The 25625-nt window shown below is 38.2% G+C and overlaps 2 protein-coding genes across 2 annotated transcripts in view; one reads left to right on the plus strand and one right to left on the minus strand.

The window, feature by feature from the left end:
- Window positions 1-1470: 1470 nt before the first annotated feature.
- zmp:0000001267 (b(0,+)-type amino acid transporter 1) lies at window positions 1471-11291 on the plus strand. The gene is made up of 6 exons (XM_056476480.1): window positions 1471-2181; window positions 2353-2486; window positions 4111-4240; window positions 4448-4572; window positions 6857-6944; window positions 10193-11291. Exons 1-6 carry the CDS (start codon window positions 1477-1479, stop codon window positions 10421-10423), a joined length of 1413 nt encoding a protein of 470 aa, XP_056332455.1. The 5' UTR covers window positions 1471-1476; the 3' UTR covers window positions 10424-11291.
- A 1094-nt stretch (window positions 11292-12385) lies between these two features.
- arel1 (apoptosis resistant E3 ubiquitin protein ligase 1) overlaps window positions 12386-25625 on the minus strand; it is a 47097-nt gene continuing 33857 nt past the window's right edge. Inside the window, exons 15-22 of the mRNA XM_056476478.1 lie at window positions 23312-23421; window positions 22762-22941; window positions 21754-21879; window positions 19927-20056; window positions 19793-19851; window positions 19414-19503; window positions 17306-17481; window positions 12386-13931 (exon numbers count right to left, since the gene is read on the minus strand). Of these exons, the coding sequence (XP_056332453.1) occupies window positions 13829-13931; window positions 17306-17481; window positions 19414-19503; window positions 19793-19851; window positions 19927-20056; window positions 21754-21879; window positions 22762-22941; window positions 23312-23421 (974 nt within the window). The 3' untranslated portion in view covers window positions 12386-13828. The remainder of the gene's footprint in view (window positions 13932-17305; window positions 17482-19413; window positions 19504-19792; window positions 19852-19926; window positions 20057-21753; window positions 21880-22761; window positions 22942-23311; window positions 23422-25625) is intronic.

The following is a 25625-nucleotide window of genomic DNA, read 5'->3' on the forward strand; positions in this document are numbered from 1 at the left end:
ATGAATGGGGAAAAGATTCTCAGTCAGTCAATATTCATTGCTCAGATTGTGCAGTTAGATTTCCTATGGCACCAGTTCATTCTAATACCACCATTCATACTTGTGCTAGAATCAGTGACCCATAACACGCTCAGAGGGTTGAACCCAGATGAACTAGAAGCTGTGATTGCAAATATTGGGAAATTTGATCCTACTGAACAAGATCCTTTGCATATTCCTCATAATTCTTTTTAGGAAATCTAGAGGTGTACAAATATACTGATGGTGATGCATGTGTGACGATAAGAGTGTGCTTGCCTGAAACTTTGGAGCTTTAACTTTAAAAAACGCAACTGCAAACAATTCAGAGGGGAAACAGGCACTGCTTTAGGTCTTAGGTGTGATGTCTGTTAACTGGGATAAAATTTTCATCATTTGTGAGTCACTCTGGATTTTATTTTATCAGAAGCAAAAATTGTTACATAATGGTTGAATAAATGACTTATAAAATAAGTTATAGACATCATGTCTCTATCCATATACAGACAACTCCTGAAATCAAATCAAATAAAAATTCAATTCAATTCAATTCACCTTTATTTGTATAGCGCTTATACAATGTAGATTGTGTCAAAGCAGCTTCACATAAAAGGTCACAGTAAATAGGAACAGTGTAGTTCAGTTTGTAGTGTTTAAGTTCAGTTCAGTTTAGCTCAGTTCAGTGTGGTTTAATAATCACTACTGAGAGTCCAAACACTCAAGAGCAAATCCAACGATGCGCAGCTCTATAGATCCTGAACCATGCAAGCCAGTGGCGACAGCGGAGAGGGAGAAAAAAAACTTCACTAAAGGCGGAAGTGAAGAAAAAAAACCTTGAGAGAAACCAGGCTCAGTTGGGCACGACCATTTTAATTTCTCCGCTGGCCAAACGTCTTGTGCAGAGCTGCAGTCTCAGTGGCGGAGGCTGGAAGCTGGCCTCAGCGAAGACTCGTCTGTCTCTGGAGCGTCACAGGAATCAGTCTCATGTTCTCCACTCTTCCATGACCATCACAGTAGCTGCTCAGGATTCGGCCTGGTCCAGGATATAAAAACCTTGGGATCATCTCGTCGTTGGACTGTTTCACTGTGTGTTTTACAGTAATGATTACACAGATCTGTCACTCGTTTATTTCATTACAGCTCAACTGTTTTGCAACGTACTATTTTTAATGTGATTTTGGATTGTCTATTTTAATGTTGTCCAAGTGCACACCCTGCTAAACCTTCTGGTATCAGCTTAACCTTCTGCACTGAAGCAACAAATTAAAAAGGTTGCACGGTAGTATTTTTTAGGTAATACATATAAATACGTGCAAGAATCTGAAGCTCTGAAAACCTTTGCTGCCAGTGTAGTTAATATTGAACAAGAACTTTGACCTTCTTCATTCATTTCTTTTTCTTCATTTCACACTCTTCAGAAGATCTGAGCACAGCATTCTCTTTTTGCATTCCAGCACAATGAAAAATACAGAAAAGCTGAATTTAAGACGGGAATTGGGACTCACCAGTGCTGTTTCTTTGGCTGCAGGCGTCATGATAGGTTCAGGAATTTTCATGTCTCCGCAATTCGTTCTGGTTTACGTTGGAAGTTCAGGAGCAAGCTTGATCATTTGGGCAGTGTGTGGCGTAGTATGCATGTGTACAGCTTTCTCATATGCTGAGATAGGCACCATTATCAGAGAATCAGGAGGTAACTATATCTATATCCTGCGAATTTATGGACCTTGTCTTGCATTCGTTTTGAGCTTTACAACCATGTTCCTGATGAAGCCACTTTCGATTATAGCTGGTTCCCTGAGCTTTGCCAAATACGCTGTGGCACCATTTTATCCAGGCTGTACACCTCCTATTTTAGTGGTAAAGTGTATTGCTGCAGCATGTGTCTTGGTGATTTCAACTATCAATGTGCTAAATGTTCGTTTTGCCATGGCTTCTCAGGTGGTCTTTATGGTGGCTAAATTTGTTGGTCTAATGGTTATAGTTATTGGAGGAATAATAACAGTTGCACAGGGAAACTGTGAAAGCCTGTGCAATACTAAAACTGCTTTTGCAGACGCAAAGCTTAGCATTAGTACTGTTGGAATGGCACTATATCAGTGTCTATGGTCATATGCTGGGTGGAACAACATAAACAATGTTATTGAGGAGGTGAAAAGACCAGAGGTGAGACAAAGTTTCTCTGTTCTGCAAAGTTATCATGTGTGTGGTGTTTACTTAATGTAAGATAATGTCATTATATGACTAGTCATGTAAAACTGCTAAACTGTATGGCTTATTAATGCAATACTCTCATTTATGGTTCTTAATACTTTTATTTGTGATTTTATCTTGTAGGTCAACCTGCCAAGGGCACTGATGATTGCTATTCCCATGGTCACGATTCTCTACCTACTAGTCAATGTCAGTTATCTGGTTGCCATGTCACCCGCAGAAATGATATCATCCAGTGCAGTAGCCGTCACATGGGGGTAAATTTCAGAGTGCCATACAACATATCTTTTTAGATCAGTGGTTCTTAAATGACCTACGTCCACATTGGCGTTTAATCTAACATTTTTGAAAAAATCCACACTACACTGCTGAAAATGCACATCACGTGACCACACACACTCTGGCATGCACTTAGCGTATTCTCGTGTCTGAGCTCCAGGCAGTCAGTGGGAGCTCTGAGAACACCTGCCCGGCTAAGAGCAGTTGAACGTCAGCCAGTCCATCCTGAATCTTCCAGTGGATGTCATCTCTCTCTAGTTGTTAATCATGATTTCAAGAGTTCACACTTAGATATTGTTTGACAACTGTTAGCAGGTTTGGCATGCTGTCCCGGGAGAGAACCCTGAGCTCGGAGATAGGTGAGCCCAGGGCTCCGCTTGGTCCATAGAGCATATGAGGGGAGTACGAGATCAGGTGGTTCTCGAGAGCTCCCCGTGGTAAAGGAAGAAAGGAGGAGAAGGGGTGGATGGGGGGTTTCTTCGGAAAACGAAGATAAGAGAGTAGTTCTAGCTAGGCTACTTATAGTGAGTTGGGGTTAATCTGATTGGCTAACTAGTGAATGTAGATGAGTGGCCAGCTGCAGTCAATCATATCACGTGCTCCTCTCGAAATTAGTTTGAAAACTTCACTTATAATTCATCTTGTGTAGACCTATATCTAAAGACTCAGTCTTTTGAATTTATTAGCCTACTTTTTCCTCCGGTAATGTATTTTGGCTGAGGCAAATATAAGTTCATTCCTATTAATTTATGTAACCTCGTACACTTGATTCCACACGTTTGACTAATATATTCTATTGTTTAATTTATTGTACTTTATACTTTTATAATTATTGTTGATTATTAAATTTATAATAATCTGATAATCTGATAATCTTTATTGTGTGCATTTAACCTGACATTAAGCACATACTGCCAAAACCAAAATTAATTTTTAAGATAGCCAAGGTGAATGACGTTATAGAAGTACTGCCGTTACATTTTAAGACTTACCCGACGTGTCCTCGCATCCTCTGGAGTTCGTTATAAATTTGCAATGTCTGAACATACAAGAAAAGGATGCAAGACTGAACTTTGTATACTTAATATTGAAAAAAAGCTTGAATCAAGTAGCAAATGTCGGTAGCTTCGTTTTCAGATGTCTCCGTTTTTCCCCATCCATGCAGCTTGAGCATTTCAAAACGAAAACAGCCTCTTCAGCGTTTCCAATACGCTTCGTTTTCGGTGCTCAAATACTCCTGGGTAGTGCAGATGGAAGGTGTAACCACAGCAAAACGTATGCATTTTATTCATAACCCACAAAATAAAAAAATAGTAGTTAATAGTTACATAAAAAACAACAACATGAAAATATTTGTATATTTATAACCACCTGAGGAATGTGGGGGTCGCAAGTCACTGGCATTATTACTTTGGAGGTCGCGGGCTAAAAAGATTGGGAACCACTGTTTTAGATAACTGTGTATCTAATATGTGTATGTTTCTTATATAAAGTGCTTCTCCTAAAGTTATATATCGTATATATCGATCTTGATATTCAAGTAAGCCACAGATTTTATTTTGATGATGTAAACACTTCGTTATCTTTCTCTTTTTGTGACAGAAATAAGGTGTTAGGAGGATGGGGCTGGGTGATGTCCATTGCTGCAGCACTCTCATCTTTTGGTTCTCTAAATGGATCGTTTTTCAGTGGAGGACGAGTGTGTTACGTTGCAGCAAGAGAGGGTCATATGGTAAGAAAATGTATTTGAAGATAACAGGAAACAGTGTTTGAGTAAAGTAGTAGCATTTGTACATGTAAACTAAAATATTGGGTTCAGGAAAATATCCCTTACAGAAAATACTCACGTGCTTTGTGTGCATTTCCCAAGTGCAATCACATGTTAAAATTCCATTAAATGAACTGGACAAGTACTATAAAATGTATTTCTGTCTTTCAGCCTGACATACTAGCCATGGCTCACATGCACCGGCTTACTCCGTCTCCTGCCCTCATTTTTAACACTGTCATTGCTCTTATTGTTCTCATTCCCGGGGACTTCCAGGCCATAGTCAACTTCTTAAGGTACTGTGCCTTATTTTGATAAAACTTTCTGCAATGATCATCTATGTACCATTCATGTACTCTTCACTATTCACTAATCATTTTCAATTAAATAATTGCTTAAAGGTTTTAAATATTTTCTAGAATACAGTTAGATCAAGATATCATTGTGATCTTTAATTGCACATATTGTTGTTAACTTTAGGCACCATAGTTTTCGTACAAACAAAATTAAAAATATTAATTCATGGTATGTATATTAACTCTTTATGCAATTCGTCTGTTCGTTTACACAACAGCTTGGAACTGAAAATGCATAAATCTTAAAATGAGTTACTAAGTGTCAATTTGTGAAAATACTGCTGTTGTTGTGTCTGTGTAAACACCCTAAAGAGTCTTTAAAAATTATTATCTGCGTGTATGGTATATGTTGAGGGAGGTGTAGAAGGGAAGTGTGAACAAACAAACAACAATAGCGGTGTATATATTAGTTTGCTAACACTTAATGTCCCCAAGAAATCAAAACTAGCCATAAGATTTTGTCAACTTACATTGCTAGTTTTGTGGGGAACAATTCATCTGTGCGTGTCATTAAGAATTTTTTTTTCATCTTTTAATCTTTAATTGAAATTTGACAATGCACGTCCTGTTTGTTTTCAGTTAAATGATCAAATTACGTAATTTGGAGGTAATGGATGTGGCTAACATTAGTCTGTTAGGTTGTAATAACTCTTCTAAAACCCCTCCCTACTGAAAAAAACAGCTTAAACCAGCCTAGGCTGGTTGGCTGGTTTTAGCTGGTTGACCAGCCTGGTTTTAGAGGGGTTTTGGCCACTTTCAGGCTGGTTTCCAGCCATTTCCAGTCTGGTCTTAGCTGGTCAGGCTGGAAAATGACCAGCTAAAACCAGCTTGACCACCTTGCCAGGCTGGAAGCCCAGCCAAAACCAGCTATGTCCTGCTTAAACCAGGCTGGTCAAGCTGGTTTTAGCTGGATTTAGCTGGTCATTTTCCAGCCTGACCAGCTAGGACCAGGCTGGAAATGGCTGGAAACCAGCCTGGAAATGGCCAAAACCCCTCTAAAACCAGGCTGGTCAACCAGCTAAAACCAGCCTAGGCTGGTTTAAGCTGGATTTTTCAGCAGGGCTTTCCCGATCTTTCTGAATGAAATGCCTACTTTACTACATCTATTCAGCCTGGGGTAGAAAAAACAAACCATGGCCACTATTTGCTCATTTAAAATTCCATTTCTCTAGGAATTACATCACAATATGGAAAAAAATGATCACAGCTTCCGGTTCATTGGGACTTTAATCAACAAAGTGTGAATTTACAACACATTACAACCAACAGATGCATCTTACACCTCCGAGTAGCAACAGACCTTCTCTACTCCCAGCTTCAGCCCCTGTTGCAGAGCCCTGACATCCACCTTCTATTCTTTGGAGATTCTGCCAGGGATTCCTAATCCAGTGCTCCCACACATTTGAACTCCAGACCTCAAGCTTCAAGATTGCTTATATTATTACTCTATCTCTGGAGTCCCAGATGAGTTGTTGTGAGTCACACAGCAACTCGCCTGGACCTTAGTGAGTTTTCATACACAACAGAATACGCAGTTCACTATACACAATCATCTCAGAGAGACGATAACTAGCTCCTGCAGAAGAACCACCCGTTAAAGTATTTTGTGGTGAAGGGTGCCCAGTCACAACCACATCATCCTCATGAACAGGAAAAAATGCATCCAAAGCACATATGGGGAGCACAACCACATCAGAATGATAAAAACCAGGCGAATCAGGAGACTCCTCCACAGCTTCTCGCTTCTGACACCTGTGTTGTTTTTACAGGTTGTGACATTCCATGGTATGTTAATCAACTACTGAATAACATAGGCCAGGAATAACACCCTAATCCTGGAACTTTGAATTACCTTCACTGTCAGTGAAAACATAAAAATGTATATACTTATATCCACATTCATATGTATCTTTGTCATGCCGTTGTTTTTGACTGTTCGTGTTGGGCTGCCAATAAGCCTGTAGGGCTTTATTGATAAGAACCTCATGGATGTACTTTATCCCTATTTTTACAATCAGTAAGTCTCCTGCAGGTATATTCAAACCCTTTAGCCCTGTTTTGGAATTGCGCTCTTGTGCAAATTTGCCCTGTTTAGTCAATTTGGTCCTATGTTATATTAACATTATAACTGATTTTCTTTTATTTTAGACTGTGGAACTCAAAATCTGGGTTGGGTCTGAAGTGGGCCATTCATGTTTCTAACACATTTCAATTTCTTTTCTAGCTTTACTGCCTGGTTCTTCTATGGGGTAACGTTATCAGGTCTTCTATATTTAAAAATCAAGAAACCTGAACTTCCCCGGACAATTTCGGTAAGAACCATCAGGCACACCATTTTTTTATTTTACTCATGTTAACAACACAACCTCAAATGCATGATCAATTAATTCATGAATGGAAAATGTGTATTAGTGTACTCATCTTTGTGGGAGATTCAAATCATCTGCAGTATTGTACAGAACCATTCAAATACATAAATCACAAACAAATTGTTTAATATAGTGACATATATTGTTTCTTTTAGTTTGCCATTAAGTAATTTTTGATTTCTAAATGCCAATGGCATTGTGACAGGATGGTAAAAATCCATTTTATTGAGGGATAATTGTTATTATTCTTGTTTCCTTATTTATTCACTGTCATTTAGAGCAGTGGTTCTCAAACTTTTAAACCAGCGACCCCAATGTAAGATCATAAAGAACTCGCGACCCCCCCACTACCAAAGCATATACAAACAATAAAAATAACCTTTTTTAAGCTGTTCACAATGTTTTAACTATATTTACTATACATTACAGGGCTCGAAATTAACATTTTTGCTTGGTAGTACTGGTGCTCTGATCTTTAAAAATGTAGGCGCACCACTCAAAATTTAGTGGCTCCCACCAATTATCGCAATGTACAGATGCTTTTGACATATACCCTATTAAATGCATAGGTAATTTTAATAGCAATACCGCTCTTTTCATGAGCTGCAATATTAGTTTAATCTTAGTCAGTGCAAGCGCTTTTACGATGGTGTACGTAGTGTTAATTTTTACATATAGCTGCACGGCTGACATTATCTGCCGATTAAATAAAGGATTGAACAGAACCTATCGTGCTTAAAATGTGTAGATGTGGCAAACAGTTACCTGAAAATTCCGTCCCACAGACTTTACAATGAATGCTTTTGTTATTCTGAAAATATTCTCTTTTACTTGTAATACTGAAAAATATTTATAATCACTGAAAATTACACAATTTTTAAATCACTCTCGCGACCCCTTGAAATTACTCTGAGACCCCCGCAGGTCCCCAACTTTTTTTTTTTATAATCGTGGACTGGTCAACGCTCGACAATTTTTCGCGGCTCGGAAGGGGTGCTAGGCGACCATCAACCGTTGTTGACAAGCTGACAAAACATTGCTGCAACTCTGATACAAGTTTTATTGATAGAGAAAATTAAAACGCACTGCAGTGTTTGGGTGTTCTGTGTTTGTCTGAGATAATTAGTCTACCGAAATGTGTATATCCATACAAAATATTAAGCTGAGTGGTCAGTTCTTGTCACATGACTCACGGTGCACTTGCAGCATTATGAAGATGATTTCAATTGGGTGCACCCTTCCATTGGAAATAACGAACTTGCTTGTGGAAAAGACGCAATATGTAAACAGCAGTTGATTTTCTACTTGCACAGACAGGCTGGATTCACCTGATCTGTTGACAAACAGGTTGGGGATCCATTCATTGACAGTTTGTGGGTCCTTCACTGAGCCTTTTCCTCTTTGCAAAGAAACTTTCCAAAGATGGAAAGTTTGCTAGCTTGTGGGTTACATGTTGGTGCTTAAGTGACCGAGATGTAACTGAGAGAATACGGTCATTTTTCAAAGTAAAACATTTTTCAAAATAAAAGCTCGTTCAGAGTCAAATAATAAATAAGACAGAAATTATTAATGATTTCTTGTGCGGCCCGCTACCGGGGTTGGGGACCACTGATTTAGAGTCTTAGGCCAACCTGTATTACATACATAGACAGATCTTACAAATACAATGTATCCAGAATTTTTCTGTTTGGTTTGACAGTGTCTCTTGACGCGTTCTCATGACTGAATCATTATTATTCTTTGTCATATATGTAAAAGTAATTACAACACTGCTTTTGTCGTTTGAAGAGATTCAAGGATGTCTCAACCCAAGATTATCACAAAACACATATGCAAAAAATATCCAAGTGTTACGAGATTCCAAAAAATGAGAACAGGAAACCAATGTCAAAATAATCCACAAAAACAGGATCCACAAAAAAGTAACCGAGAACAATACTGAATCAAAACAGCAAATAAATGATGGTCTATATAAAGTTAAACTAAATGAGAAAAATGATCAACCAGTGAGAGTGATGAAAAAGAATGCAAAGGTTTATGGTGCAAAGGCTTATGTGAGCAAACAGGCAATAAGCCAAAAATAAAGAGTGCTCTCTTGTGGTTATAGAAGGTACTTCAGCAGATGGCTGACAGACTTTTCACTATTTACCACGATTTTCCGATTACATTTTAGATAACTCTTGAAATCACACTTGACTGAAAAACTTGTGTATTCACGGAGAACATTGAATGAAATAACCTGAAATTATCCTAAATGTGTAAAACTTTGTATACAACCACTGTTTGCACAATATTTTGATGAATGCAGCATCCATTTTTTCCTATTACCTATATTTAAACTAGTTTAATTGGAATTTTAGAAATAAAAAATAACACATTGTTATTATTATTATTATTATTATTATTAGTTCAAGTGTATTCAAGGCATTCTCAGTTGTGTCCTCTGCTGATAAACATTAGTAATGATATTTGTCTTTATTTCATATGAGAAATTTGCTAATTCTGTGGTGATTAGAACATCGTCACTGTGCTGTATCAATGGAGGGGAAAAAAAGTAGTGTCTTGAATTCACCTTATTCTTTGCGTACGAGCAGGCGCAGCCATTTGAATCCTTTTGTCTCGAGACTTCCGGTCTCATTCACTTCCATTGATTTTTAGACATTGAAAACAGCTGGTTGTGCTGCTTGATGTTGCAAACTAATATTTTCTTATTATATTATTCTACTTCATCTGTATAGTCATTCAAACACTTGTTTGTAGAGCAAGTAGTTTGATCATTTTCTGCAGTTTATTTTCCTAGTCTTTTCTCCCTTAGGCAGCTGAATCGAAAGTTCTAAAACAATCACAAAAACGAGAGCACTTCCGCATTGAAGAATGAGGTCAACAGTCAGTGTTGGCTGTAATGAGTTAAAAAAACAACAAGTTACTGTACTTAAATTATTTATCCAATTAAAAAGTAAAGTAAAATACGAGGCTGTTTAATTACAGTTATTTATGGCTTAACTACTGTAAATAAGTAAAAGGGGGGTGGGGTTGGTTGGATGGCAGAGGGGGATTGATAAAATCAGGTGCCGGATCAAACTTCAGAGGTTTCAACATAACAATTTGGAAAAAACGACAGTTTAGACCACAACAAGTTAACCACAACAAGGTAACATTCAACAAATGTCTTTCTGTTTTGCCTTTGCAAGGTACCCATAATCCTTCCCATCGTGGCTTTGCTGGCTGCAGTGTTTCTGGTGCTGGCTCCTATCATCGATGACCCTCAGATAGAGTACCTCTATGCGGTCATCTTTATACTGAGCAGCATTGTGATTTACATACCTTTCATTCACTTCAAGCTGTTTCCAGGAATGTTAAACAAACTCACAGTCTTCCTTCAGCTTTTCCTAGAGGTGGCACCGACTGCTAAAAACCTGTGATGCTGAACCAACAGTAATGTCAAATGTTGTGCTTTTTAAATTCAAATGGTACAAATTGCTAGAAATGTTATAGATGTGTCAAAATCAGTTTAAAGGGGACCTATTGTGCCAAAATCACTTTTATAAGGGCTTTAAACACAGTTGTGTGATAACATTTTTTTTATTATCACACTCGATAAAAACCTGTCTGCTGAATTACTTTGATTGACATTTTCCTTTTGTACATGTCATCAGATGGGGAAAGCCCCACCCATTAGTGATGATCTCATAAGCATTGGATGTTAAGCTACGGTCACACTGGGCTTTTCCTCCCCATAGACTTCCCTTCATACGCACGCGAATGCGTCAGACCGGAAACGCAAGGTCATGCGTCAAGTTTCGCATGTTGCTGCAGTGCAAAGTTCAAGCTTGGTGAACCCTGACCTGCGAAATCGCATCACTTGACTGCGTGAGACCAATCGAGGATCAAAACAGGACCTCTCTGGACAGAAATTTTAAACATGGAGCAATCGCTCACTTTTTTAAATGTCTACTCATCTTGTTTAATCCCGCCCCTTTTCGCAGCGCCGTACGACAGAATTTCGCACACACAAACTCTAGTGTGACCACAGCTTCAGTCTTGTTCTTGAATCTGCCACTATGCTGATGCAAAAGCATTTTTATAGGGAGGCGTGGCACTAAACACCTCCCCTAAACCCAATCTTGTTTAATCCCGCCCCTTTTCACAGCGATGCACGACAGAATTTCGCACAATCAAAGCCCAGTGTGACCGCAGCTTAATAGGTAGTGCAGTGTGTGTGAGAGAGGGGGGCAGTGTTTCGATGTGATCCGGTTATGTTTTGGTTATGTGACTGTTGGTGTGGGTTGCTGTATGGTTAACAATTATGACAGTTAAAGTAACTAGGTTAATTTAGATTGAAATAATCTTAAAATAAATAAAATATTAATCTATTATTTTGGGCGTTTGTTTTATTTTTGGCCGTTTGGATTGGTTTTGGAAAGCTCTTGGGCTGGAAAAAGTCTGCTATATCTGGCAACACTGGAAGTAGCTTGGCAACAGAGCTGCGACGTCAACACACAGAATCTATCGGCACAGTTCAGCACGGTTGTGCTGCGCTGAGAATTCCGGGCCGAGAAACAATTTGTAAGAAACAACCGTAACCATACTGAACTGTTTTTAGAAGAGCGGTTATTGCTATGCAATAGGGTATATGCAGAGCTTGTGCTTCTTCCCATACTGATAAACTTCCGGTGAACGGTTAATAACTTTTTTTCCATTTTATACGGTTGGAGACGAAAAGCCGGTCACTCGCACGCGCCCGTCAAAATCGGCAGGCTAACGCACAAGCTCCATTGAATATACTGGTGTAAAATAAATGTTCATTCTTTAAAGACACGATGGAGAACATGTAATTTAATGCAGTGCTTCTTGTACATTCTGAGACCCACTTTATATCGGATATCACCGGAGATTGCTTATTTTTAAAGAAAACAAACCTTAAACACGCTGATTTTGTAACGTTTACAGTTTATCGGAATTGCTTGACCCAGGTTACTGACAAATTAAAAGTCCTTCCGCATACTTCTGCATATACCCTATTGTTACTTTTTGACATATATTAAAAACTATGGACAAAGGTCCATTGTGACATCTTGATTAATCCGTCTGCTTTATTTAAATGTATAATGTTATCTGCAATATGTTATTCCATTTGGAAAGATATTTCATTTACGCCACTACAGTTGCAGCTCAAAGTCGTGCTGGTATTAAAACGTTTTTTAAGGTATTAAAAAGGTTGTAAAAGGTATTAAATTCAATGTAAGAAGTTCTGTATATACCCTGTTATACTTGTACACAATAGGTAAACCATTTAGATCCTCTAAGGTTAACTGCAACAATTCAGTCAGTACAGAGCCTAAAAAGAAGCCAAGACAAACATTTAGACAGGAATGAAATGACTGTTAATGATATACATGAGTTTATTGTACTTCATTTCTTGCACTTTCCCCCCGTTGGCAAACCCAAAGTCTTATGCCTGGCTACTGATACAGTGCCATCCTTAATGCTGGACTAAATGTACAATTTTAGCTTTAAATGAAGCTGATCCATAACATTCTGCTGTATATTATTGTCCCACAATCGTTTATGACATTTACAGTATATTGATGAATCCTTTTCTTATTGTGGTTACATAAAATAAAAACCGTAGCCATCTGCACAGGAATGTTATAGTCTGTCAAATTTCAAGAGGCTAACTTATGAAAAATGCAAATGTAAATTACACGTTAGAGAGAGAGAGAGCACAGTGTATCATAAGTGTAGTCATGTTTATCACTTTTTGTCCTTGCAAATGTTTTATAGTGGTCAAAAAAAGGCCCCGTGACCTCAAACAATATTGCTACAATTATATACAGTTAAAAAAAACGTTGTTCTTCAACAGTCATCCATTGTGCATCATGATTTTCCCCACTTCGCTCTTGCAGTGGCATTAACAAAACCAAATAATAATGTAAAAACACAACATGTTACGAATAAAACAAGCATTTGCGGTTTCAGGACTTGTTGATATATGATGCATAGATGTCACTCAAAGGTAACAGTAGAAAGGAGTAGTAGGACCAGTAAGTGTTGTGGTACAATATTAAGGAGTCTTAATAAGATTTTACTATAGTTACTTTTTTAATGACCATCTCGCCCTAAATTCAATCATAAATAATTCCCTACAGATGCACAGTTTATATCGTAAAATGTTTGAAATGAAAAGGTAAAGGGTTCGAGAGGAAAGCTAAGAGCGAATCTTACTTATCTGTTGCTGAAACGCCAGTTAAAACAAATATTTCTGAACATCTCTGAAGAAGGAAAGCAAAGATGTGTGAAAATCTCTATGAAACAAATCTCACGTCTTCCAACGATGAAAAGAAAAAACAATGTCACACATATCAAATGAAAAGTAGCAAGAGAAATGTACACGCTGTATAAATAAAATAAACAATAAAACAGCAGTTATATACACAACCTTCCCTGATCAGTTAAGGCCCAAGTGCAGAGGACACACAGTCAATCCCAACATCCTACAGTATTCCTTTAAAAAAAACAAAACGTTCTACTTATGCCAAATGCAAAACAAGCATTCTGACACTTGGTTAGGCCATTAGGTCTACGCTCAGATATAGAAAGAGAGGCAACTATCTGAACAACGACAAAAATTCTCGATTCCTCTTACTTCCATGTTGTAGAACAGTCCTTAAATACATATGTACAGAACGCCTGAATCCTCCCAGAGGCATCTTGTGATCAAAGTCCTTCCTTTACAGTACATTATAAAGTACACTGGGGTGAGATGTTCGTTAAAAAGAAAAGCAGGTTTGGAGACAAATCTGTTTCTGCCTGAGCGGAACTGACGTTCAAAGCATCCCAAAGCCCTCGCTCCCCTCACTGATAGCCAGCTTCAGTAGCTTGTGGAGCTCCTCGTAGGAGTCGTATGTTGGGAGGCACAGCTGGTTAAAACTGAACAGGACAGAAAGAGGAAAAGTTAATCATGAAAGCCCAAATTAAACAGCTCGTTGTTCTTTAGATTCTGCAGATCAAACTATATTAATGCTATTGGAAATGTACATTATTTGATCCGTTAAATGTTTGTGTTAGAAACTTAATTATGGGGGCGCTAGAGAGCAGCACATGGAGTAAGACGTGGTTTCACACAGCTTCATTTTGGAAAAAATCTTTAAAAACTTCGTTTTTTTTTTATTTAACTCGGTTAAATCGCAAACTATACGCATTAGACATGAACAAACCTAAAAAGACTCTGAAAAAGGCACCGTCCCCGACTGTCAGCTTGATGGAAGATCCTTCAACTAGCTTGGGGCTAGCCGACGCTAATATATGTAGGCAAGCTAACACAAACCTGGAGCCTACTGAAATCGGTGCTGCCCAGATGGGTGACGACGAGGCTTCACCCAAGGCTCTACTTTTGGCCATCAAAAACATGGATTTCTCTATGAATGTCCGATTTAATGATCTGGAAGCTTCCTTGTCTACAGTGCAATCGACGCTAACCGCTAATACATCTCGTATCTCTGACTTGGAGGAGGCCAGCACTGACTATGAACGTCGCATCTCTCTACTTGAGCAGCTCTGCTCCAGTCTATCGGAGGAGAGAACATCTCTGAAGGCAAAGATAACAGACCTAGAGGCCAGATCTCGCAGGCAGAACATAAAGATAGCGGGTCTCCCAGAGAATACAGAGAAGGGCAACCCCACGCGATTTGTTTCTGAACAGAAACTTAATTTTAGATCTGCAGGTGTGTTGGCGAGGCTCTTTATTTCTGTAGCATTTGATGCAATGCAGATTGTGTCAAAGCAGCTTTATAGAGATAAAGAGACTACAAAGTAGTTAAGTACGAATTGCATGAAGTGCAGCACATCAAGCAGTTCCACAGAAGTGCTATGAATTAGGCTACGTTTGCATGACAACATTGCAGTCAAATAATGGCAAAGTTTCGTGACGATTTTCAAAATAAAAGTTTCACAACAACAGCATTTTTAAAATGATCCACGTTTATACATCCACTCCAGGGCATCATTCGGCACTGTACCCTTGTTAGTACCTTTAAGGGTGTACTCACACTAGGCTTGGCCACCTTGAACCGTGCCAAAGCGCGCTTGTCTCTGATGCGCTTGTCGCTGATGTGACTGTTCAGTTTAACGGAAGAGAAGCGCTTTCGCCCAGCACAGTGGACATTGCTTTAGTTTGATTGCCTCGTATTATTTTAGTTCCTTGGAATGCAGTGACACAGTCAAATACTTTGCCAAACAGGTCCACTACTTTTGACGCTCATAAATTATAATAAAAGTCCTCGTGCTGCAGGTATTAGGAGGTTTGCTGAAGGTGGCAGCTAATGTGCAGTGAGGGGTTTGCGTCTTTGATAAACTATTAATTTGATAAACAGTTTGCGTTCATTGTAAAGTAAGAATGAATAATGAATCCATATGAAACAGTCCCTTAAAAGTGACGTTGCATTTTTAGTTTCATGCGCGCTTTGCACCCACACTACAAGCGTACAGCACCAAAGCCTAAATGAACCATGCTCTGGCACACCTATTCTAACCGAGCCAGGGTCGGACAACTGAACCAGGCCTGGGCCCAATTCAGAGCACTTACTCTTGTCCTTCTGGAGCTCCGAACATGTAGCATCGAGTTGATCGAGCTGCTGACTAATCTCCGTTTCGAGGTTACCGATGCGAAGATTGTGATTAGCCACCGTGAATTGAATGTTATCTAGTTTGGCTGGCAAGCTTCTGAAAGATGTTTTGAAGTCTTCTGTGATCAAGGCTCTAAGGTCGTCATGTAATGCACGAATCTCAGCTAACATAACGTTAGCACTTGGCCTTCTGAAAGAGAGCCTTTTCTTTCGACCTGTCTGCCCCTTCCTTTTGACATTGACACAAAAGCGAATTAAGTCACAGAACAGTAAAAGACAAAACGAAAAAGTTTTTAGGAGCGAACTGCACGCACGACTACTCCTCAGGCACCATAACTAGAACTCCCACTTACTCCTGTCAAACAAACCGAGAAACACGCCGGAGCATGGTATGGATAGCCTAGTGTGAGTACACCCTAAGGAAGTCACTTCATGCTGTTGGCGGCTCAGTGCTGATGTATATGTAGAAATTGGCATATGTGTAAGATGCGTCTCTGCTGTTTGTTGTTATGTGAAGTGAATCCACACTATTTGGTTACTACAGAATACAACATCGAACAAAACAAACTTGTTGGGCTGGCATTACTGTACAATGTTATACAGTATATTAATATTACAATGCCACCAATATGTGTCTACCCATCTTACATCATATGTTGTAGACATCAGTCGCACATAACATGTATTTGGCCACAGCCGGAATGCAGTGATTGGATATTATATAAAATTTGAATATTTCTGTTACAAAAACACATCACTCTGATTTACAAGTTATGCATTAACTCCTTAGCGGTGTATGGGTTAGCTTTACAAATGGATTTAATGTTCATATCGAAACAAATTAAGTATTGTAAAAAATAACATTGCAAATTTGAAACTGATTTCTCAAAAAATTAGTTTTCGGTAAGATTTAGTTTGGGCGCAGTACCAAACATCACCACTAGATGACCTCCAGTTTACATTGATGACCATACAAGAGCGCCCCCTATGTTTTAAGGATTAAAAACTGTATTTTTTAATACTTTTGACAATATTTGCATAATAGACATAAAATTCGAAAAGTAGTCCGTGCAGTTTGGTGGTATTTGATCTGAATTTGGCCCCTAAAAAACATCTAAAAACATCTAAACTAAATTGTACATGTAGATTGCTGTAGCAAAGTAATGCTGTTAAATTCAGATGAGTATCCTTGTTGCAAATTAAGAAATAGCTGTTGCTCAGTAATATCTACCAAAAATCAGTCACCACATATAGAAACTAGACATTTTAAATTTTCAAATGATATAAGGTTTGCCACGACTGCTTTATGCTTAGACTTAGAAGTGTTTGGAAGTCTAAGACCTTTCCAATGATATGTAGTTTGTCATGACTAGATAAGGATTCAAGTACAAAAAAGTGACGTAAATGTGTCTCAGTGGCAGTTAAGGGGTTTAAAAAGAAATAATTGACTTGATTTTGTATAGTTTCTGTGCTGAACATTAGATGTTTTTACTGTCTATACTAACAATTTATTCAAAATGAAGGCTGCAGATGCAAAAATATATATATATTAAAAAGTATTCCACATGAAACCCTGAAATGTCTGAAATTGACACTTAAAGGAAAGTGTAGTAATGTTACTTGAACTCTGGAATTGGACTGTGGATTTCATGTGAAAGTGAGAGAATAGTGTGTGCTCACCAGGTGTGTGCGGTGGGCAGCGTGCTGTGTGTGGGAGCTGCAATGATTTGGAAGGAAGGGCAGAGCGTGTTGAAGCCCCCAGGTGGAAGCTGTGAGGAGCCAGTGGTGAACTGCAACAATCGCGCCAATTCTTCCTGTGTGAAGGATGATACCACCGCCCAGAACCACTTCATCACCTAAGCAAATGTACAATCAGGTTATACGCAGGTCAACTGCAGCACTTTTTAGTCAGAACAAAAGCTAATACGCAGCAAATATAAGTTTGAGTTTATTTTACTTCATTTCTTTTCATTTCTCTTCACTCCATAGCGTCATTTTAATGCAGTTACATCGCTTGAGAGTTCTTTATGAGAACTTGATATTAACACATCATAACCGGTATTCGTCATAACAATTTAACATTACCAAGACAACATAACTAATAATAAATTTCTCACAAACATGATTGTCATAAGGCTATTATAATTGTGTCATGATTATTCAGCATCAATAATATTTTTCTTAACATTAACTGCATTGATACGAATAATTAAAATGTCATTAAATATTAATAAGATTGTTATAAATTAATTTTACTGAGAAATTCAGCTTGTTCCACTAAAAAAGTGATCAGAAAAATATCCATGACGCAATTACAATGGCCTCATGATAATCATGTGTATGACAGATTTATGACAATTTATATTGTCTTGGTAATGTCAAGTTGTCATGACAAAGACAGGTTGTGATGCATTTATTTCAAGTTGTCATAAAGACACCTTAAACAATGTCAACTTTGCATTTAAAATGACAGTACTTAGCAAATAACAGAAGTGAAGTTGTCATGAACAAGCTTAAAATCTTCATATTCATAACATTAGTCATGTTATGATTAAAAAGATGAAGACTGCCTTTAAAACTAAATGGTATTATTAATTATTTCAACATGTGTTTGCTAAATAAGAGGTGTACAGCAACATTTATGAAAAAAGGTTTCTATATACACTCACCGGCCACTTTATTAGGTACACCTTACTAGTAGTGGGTTGCACCCACTTTTGCCTTCAGAACTTCCTTAATCCTTCGTGGCATAGATTCAACAAGGTACCAGACATATTCCTCAGAGATATTGCTCCATATTGACATGACAGCATTACGCAGTTGCTGCAGATTTGTCGGCTGCACATCCATGATGCCAATCTCCTGTTCCACCACATCCCAAAGGTGCTCTATTGGATTGAAATCTGGTGAGTTTGGAGGCCATTTGAGTACAGTGAACTCATTGTCATGTTCAAGAAACCAGTTTGAGATGATTCACGCTTTATGACATGGTGCGTTATCCTGCTGGAAGTAGCCATCAGATGATGGGTACACTGTGGTCATAAAGGGATGGACATGGTCAGCAACAATACTCAGGTAGGCTGTGGCGTTGACACGATGCTTAATTGGTACTAATGGGCCCAAAGTGTGCCAAGATAATATCCCCCACACCATTACACCACCACCACCAGCCTGAATCATTGATACTAGGCAGGATGTATCCATGCTTTCATGTTGTTGACGCCAAATTCTGACCCTACTATCCGCATGTCAGCAGAAATCGAGACCCATCAGATCAGGCAACGTTTTACCAGTCCAATTTTGGTGAGCCTGTGCGAATTATAATCTCAGTTTCTTGTTCTTAGAAAGGAGCAGCACCCGGTGTGATCTTATGTTGCTGTAGCCCATCCGACTCAAGGTTAGACATGTTGTGCGTTCAGAGATGCTCTTCTGCATATCTCGGTTGTAACGAGTGGTTAATTGAGTTACTGTTGCCTTTCTGTCTGCTGGAACCAGTCTGGTTATTCTCCTCTGACATCAACAATGCATTTGAACCCACAGAACTGTCGCTCACTGGATATTTTCTCTTTTTCTGACCATTCTCTGTAAACCCTAGAGATGGTTAAACTTGAAAATCCCAGTAGATCAGCAGTTTCTGAAATACTCAGACCAGCCCGTCTGGCACCAACAACCATGCCACATTCAAAGTCACTTATATTACCTTTCTTCCCCATTCTAATGCTCAGTTTGAACTGCAAATAATAAAGGGGCGGTGAGTGCATACTATGTTAGCTATGTCTGTCACTCACCTTTTCTCTGAAATGCCATGACCCTCCAACAATTACTGCATGAGCTTTAAAGTCCTGGACATTAATATCTCCTGTGCCACACATCAACAACTGGGAACAGGACAGAAGTCAAGAGTCAAAACCTCTTAAACATCAACTTTACATGGGAAGACGTGTTTATAAAATAAAACAACTAAAGGCTTTAATGACTGTTAAGTCTATGGTCACATTTACAGCTATTTGGCAACATCACATCATCTTCATAAGACTCTGAGTTTACATTAAAAATAGAAAAGGATCCCCAACCAGGTTTCACTCATGTTTCATGGAGATTTGACCACAGTCACTTTCTTGCATGGCACTTTCCTGTAAATCGACAGCTGAAAACAGAATTTCTTACCTCCAGTTCATTCTCATCAAATATGGCCAGAAGGTTTTCAGGGACCAGTTCGTTCAAACCTGAACAGAGGAGGTCATTCTGTCAATATGAAATTCTTTACTCAAGAGACTTTGATTTAGAAAATCTGATCTTACCTTTAAGGAAGTGTTCAACTTCCTCTCTCACTTGACTGGCTAGTCTGTACTGGGCCAACAAGTTTAAATAGTGAATTTTATTCTCATTGGTCACAGCAATTTGAGCACCGCCAGATATCAGTTCCACCACCTGTAACATTACTACTATCAGTGAAAGTGTACAAACAAACATTTACTTGCTTCTTTTAATCCCTCTTAATGGAATAGTTCACCCAAAACTGAAAAATCACACCATGGTTTCCTCACCATCAAACTATCTTCAGGGTATATGACTGCCGTTATTCAACACCATTATGAAAGAACCAGGATTAAATTTAAAACTTTTCTGTGTGTGTTGGTCCAAGTGATCAAATAAAGTCATACACTACCTGACAAAAGTCCTGTTGCCTATCTAAGTTTTAGGAACAACAAATAATAACTTGACTTCTAGTGGATCATTTGTAATCAGATGTGGCTTATATGAAAGGCAAAGGCCTCTAGATTATAGTTATTTGACCAAAATAAAATATGATCATGTCTTGATTTTTTTTTATTTTAGCTAATTAGGACAGTAAGGTCTGACTTTCTTTAGACAAACGTCTTGTCACTTAACAGAAATAATATCCAGTATAGAATATGTGGTCATGCTGCAGTGTAAAAAGAATTAATATTGTGTCTGACTCCATCATGAGCTTGGAGGACTGCATCCATACATCTCTGCAATGACTCAAATATCTTTAAGATGAATAAATATGAATAAAAATTCAACCCCGCGTAGAAAGCGTTCTTGCAAGACTCCAAGAGTTCATCAAGATTCTTTGGATTCATCTTCAATGCCTCCTCCTCCATTTTACCCCAGACATGCTCAATAATGTTCATGTCTGGTGACTGAGCTGGCTAATCCTGGAGCACCTTGACCTCCTTTTGCTATCAGGAACGTTAATACGGAGGTTGAAGTATGAGAAGGAGCGCTATCCTGCTGAAGAATTTGCCTCTCCTGTGGTTTGTAATGTAATGGGCAGCACAAATGTCTTGATACCTCAGGCTGTTGATGTTGCCATCCACTCTGCAGATCTCTCGCACACCCTCATACTGAATGTAACCCCAAACCATGATTTTTCCTTCACCAAACTTGACTGATTTCTATAAGAATTTAGTGTCCGTGATGATTGGGATGCAGTTCAACAGATGATTCATCAGAAAAATCGACCTTCTGACACTTGTGACTAAATGATCAACTAGAAGTCAAGTTATTATTTGTTGCTCTTACAACTGAGATTGACCACAAGACTGTTGTTAGCGATAATTTTAATCCACTCAGCAATAATTTTCATATTTGGGTGAACGATTGCTTTAAGAGAGAGGCGTGTCCAAACTGCATCTGAAAAGTCACTGTCCTACACAGTTACCTTGGCAAGTATAACGGCTAATGCCAGGGGAGTAGCGGACATTTTAAAAGTGGGGGGGACAGCTGTATGAGATCATACATTCATATAATTATTAATCACCTGTTTCTAAATGGTGTCTCTAAATGTGAGGGGGACGTAAAATGTGTTTGTTTGAAGCAGCAAAAGGTTCATGATTAGTATGCTACCTTCATGTTAATTAGTGCCAGCAAAACCCCTGTATATTCAAACTCAAATGTAGTACCAACTCAGACAATGTACTATCTCAGAAGCTCTGCTAGCATGTTAAGCGAAACTAAACTCTGCATGACATGAGATCTTCGGAACAGGACTGGACAACCCTGCGGCTCACTATCACAAATGCATGGTAAACATGGATTAGCACTACCATCCATGCACTGCATTCATTTGCATGATTATTTTTTGACTGATTTAGATCTACCTTTTCCAGGTGTCCTGACTTGCTATATTTTTCCTCTGCAAACAGCAGGTCCATCTCGCTGACATCATTGTTGAGAATGAAGCAGACCTTGGTTTTGTAAAATTCCTCGTCATCGGTTTCAAAGTACTGCCAGAGGAAAAAACAAAACAAAAAGAATCTGAATTCATCCAAGTACACAAGTGATGTTCTCGCCTGCAAAAAAACCAAATGGGGATGTGAAGGGAGATTTGCTTCATGAGGAAACTCTAGTTTCATTGCTAAACGGCTAACATGGATTTTACTGAGAGCGTAGCGCCATGTTTGAGACCAGTAGATCCTTTCAGAGGTGCACCCAGCTCTGAGTTCATAAACTCCTCCAGAAACTATATCTGGATAATGGAAGCTTTCAGCGGTGTTTCTGACTGAGTCAAGCCTGGTTTGATGAACTGTTGTCAGGTGTCAGCAGAAGGATTTCCTCTCGGGACACCAACAATAGGCGCTATGTCATAATCACGCCCCTACATAAGCAAGCTCCTGATTGGTCAACGTGGCAATGTCCGTCTGTTCAGACTTTCCAACTCGAGTGATTTGCGTGATACACACAAGACGCTCAATTCACACCACTCATGTGAATCATTCGCACCGCAGAATGTCTATTTGCATCTTTGCATTAACATGTATATGACTCGTGCTTGACGCTTCATCCGCGTGTAGTCTGAACGCACCATAAAAATTATGTGACACTAAAGACTAATCATGCTTAAAATTCAACTTTAAACCACAAAAATTAATTAAATCTTTAACTACATTCAACAAAGTCATTTAACACTGCAATAATATATAACAATTTTAGTTTACTGTATTTTTTCATTCAATAAATGCAGCCCTGATGAAGAGAATAAGCTTATAAAACAAACCAAAAAAATCTTACGGATTCCAAACTTTTGACTAGTAATGTATAAATAACATTATTTATTCATACACAGACACACACATACATTTATCAGCAGGTTAAGAATCAGTTGTTACCTTATAGTTCATTCGCAATCCAATAATCTGAGCCAAGAAGGAACGGGTGAATCGGGCTCGTACCAACTGTTTGTAAGACCCTCCTAAAGCAGATTCATATAAACATTTCCCCACAACCCGGCCTGCAAACTCATACATCTTCACCCTCAGGTGAGGGGGGCGTTCAGCGTTTGGATGGACCTGTCCAAAAACATATGAATCAAGTCTTGATCAAGCATTTTATTGTTTTAAATGAATTACACATTTCAGTTTACACATAAACAACTGTACAGACGTCTTTACACAATCTTTATGAATTTTTACTAAAACAACAATCAATTTTTTCTCTTTCATCAGGAAAAAATATCAACCAAAAAAATGAACTACAAATTTAAAACCCAGCCCACTCCATTCCACCTCAGGAAGACAACAAAAATGAATAAAGAAAGACAATAAAACAAATAGAAAGAAATACATTAAATAAAGTGCAATATACTATCATTTTCATAAACATTTGATAATCAGATTTTCTTCATGCAGACAACTAATTAACTAGGTGGTTATGACTTACCAGGCCTTGGTTGTTGTCACTAAAGCGTGTGAAAAGCTGGTTATTGGTATCAAACAGAGCTTTACAGACAAGCTCAAACCACTCACGCCTTGGCCCTCCCCAGTCCAGAGCTAATAAACATAAGAAATCAAGCTTTAGATGAGACTGTTTATTAATCCCGGAAACAGACATCACAATAACTTCAATCTTAACAGTTCAAGGACATGCTTCATTCTATAATGTCATTTATAAGATGTACATGATGTTTTCAAAGACATATATAGAGGTTGACCAATATTGAGCACTGAGAATGCATATTTAGCAATACTGCAATTTTACATTTATCAGTAATTTTAGTCATATTAAAAAGAAAAGAAACAGTGTTAAAATGAAATTTAAATTTCACCTTTAGATTAAATCACCTGCTGGAACATCATAGTGTTAGGCCATAACCATGTGTACATAGTATTATTATAAACAGAGTTTTCTATGCCTTTATATATATATATATATATATATATATATATATATATATATATATATATATATATATATATATATATAGATAGATAGATAGATAGATAGATAGATAGATAGATAGATAGATAGATAGATAGATAGATAGATAGATAGATAGATAGATAGATAGATAGATATATATATATCTCGCAAAAACACTGCGATGCATGTTATGTGCACACTGAACCAGCAGGTGGTGATAAAAACTCTTTATGCTGGGTTCACGCCAAACATGAGCTGCGTCCCAAATCGCATACTTATGCACTATTCTACGCCATTTTGTAGTATAAATAGAGAAAAAACTGCGTTCACACTGAAAACTCTAAAAATAATAAGTGCACTTTAATTACGCGGATGATGCACTCATTCAGCTGATAAAATGAAGTGTGGAATGATGGACACTTCACACACTCAACGACCGCAGCTTTGCTCATATAGCGGAAGGAGCGGAGCTATCAGGCTCACATGTTGGATAACTTTATTTATTTTGAATGGTGAGAGCAGAATTTTCCTATGAGAGTGACTATAGCGCCTCCCGATGGCCAATGCGGTTATACTCATGGCAGGTATTATTTGATAGTTTGGTCAATTACTTCACTGATTTGGCAACCTTCAAACATCATCAGGGAAACGGTTTGAATTTCCGCTTAGTAAAAAGAACAGTGCTCCATTTGGGACGACACTACCTACATATACTATGCTGTTGAGTGTGTAAGTGCATGAGTGCATAGTGTATAGTGTGCCATTTGAGACGCAGCTATGGAATTAAGCATCGAGTACACCGCATTGAAGTTAATGAAAATGTGAGAACAAAGGGATATTAGGACTTGTAGAGCTGCGGATCGACATTTAACTGAACTTCAACTCTGAAAACTGGATGACACAGTTTCAATTTACTAGAACTTCTATGTTAAGCTGCTTGGATACAATCTACATTGTAAAAGCGCTATAGAAATAAACATGAATCGAATATTACTGTCCTGGGATGTGAACGATGCTGAATATGTGACGCGTTTGCCGCAAGTGTGTGGAATTTGCCTCGATTTTGCCACAATTTTTAGCGTTTAAAATGAACCCAGCCAGGTTGTCCAATCAGAAAGGAGAAAACAGCACGCAAGCGGACATTAAAACTACGCACAAAAAATGTAGTGTCCAAAAAAAACACACAAAAATGAAGTGTCCACACAAACACATTGTACCCAGAGTTTCGGTTTACAGTTTTTCTCAGTGGCTTTGGTGCATTTCTCACAACACTGTTTACATTTGCACAACAGTTAATGCATTTCTCAAAAGACAATTAGTCATTTGTTCACATCCTAGTAGCAGTTTCTCGTTCCATCCAACAAATTGCAAATGCTTTTGGACATGCATCAATTGCTTTTCAACTCTCGGCTGTTTCATAACATTATCATTTGCTTATGTCGTGTCAGTCAAAATCAACTAAACTTGTGAATGCTGAATAGCCATTCCACATAAAACTAACAGTCCTCGTTTCATTACTTCAGTCATTACATTCAAAAATGTTGAACTAGTTGTCAAAATCTGTCAAGCTAATGTTATAAAAACATTTAAATAATTTTTTTTCTGAAAATGTCTTCTAAATGAACAGTTTCATGAATGATTTACAGACCTCTGTATGTTGTAAGTTCAGTTCTAGTATGTACTGCAATATTGTTTACAGTAGTGCATAGTTCTACCCAAAGGAAGTTTATGTTTGTTGTAAATAAGGGTGTATTTATTCTCTTGCACAATGCTGTGAATAGGGCGATGCAGTGGCACAGTAGGTAGGGCTGTCGCCTCACAGCAAGAAGGACGC

Source organism: Danio aesculapii, chromosome 17, assembly GCF_903798145.1.
Source record: "Danio aesculapii chromosome 17, fDanAes4.1, whole genome shotgun sequence".
NCBI classification, from domain to species: Eukaryota; Metazoa; Chordata; class Actinopteri; order Cypriniformes; family Danionidae; genus Danio; species Danio aesculapii.

Coding starts and splice junctions, on each gene's coding strand:
- zmp:0000001267 (XM_056476480.1), top strand. CDS start 1,477: ATGAAAAATACAGAAAAGCTGAATTTAAGACGGGAATTGGGACTCACC. Junction 2,182..2,352: donor AGGAGGTGAAAAGACCAGAG/GTGAGACAAAGT, acceptor TTTATCTTGTAG/GTCAACCTGCCAAGGGCACT. Junction 4,241..4,447: donor CAGCAAGAGAGGGTCATATG/GTAAGAAAATGT, acceptor TCTGTCTTTCAG/CCTGACATACTAGCCATGGC.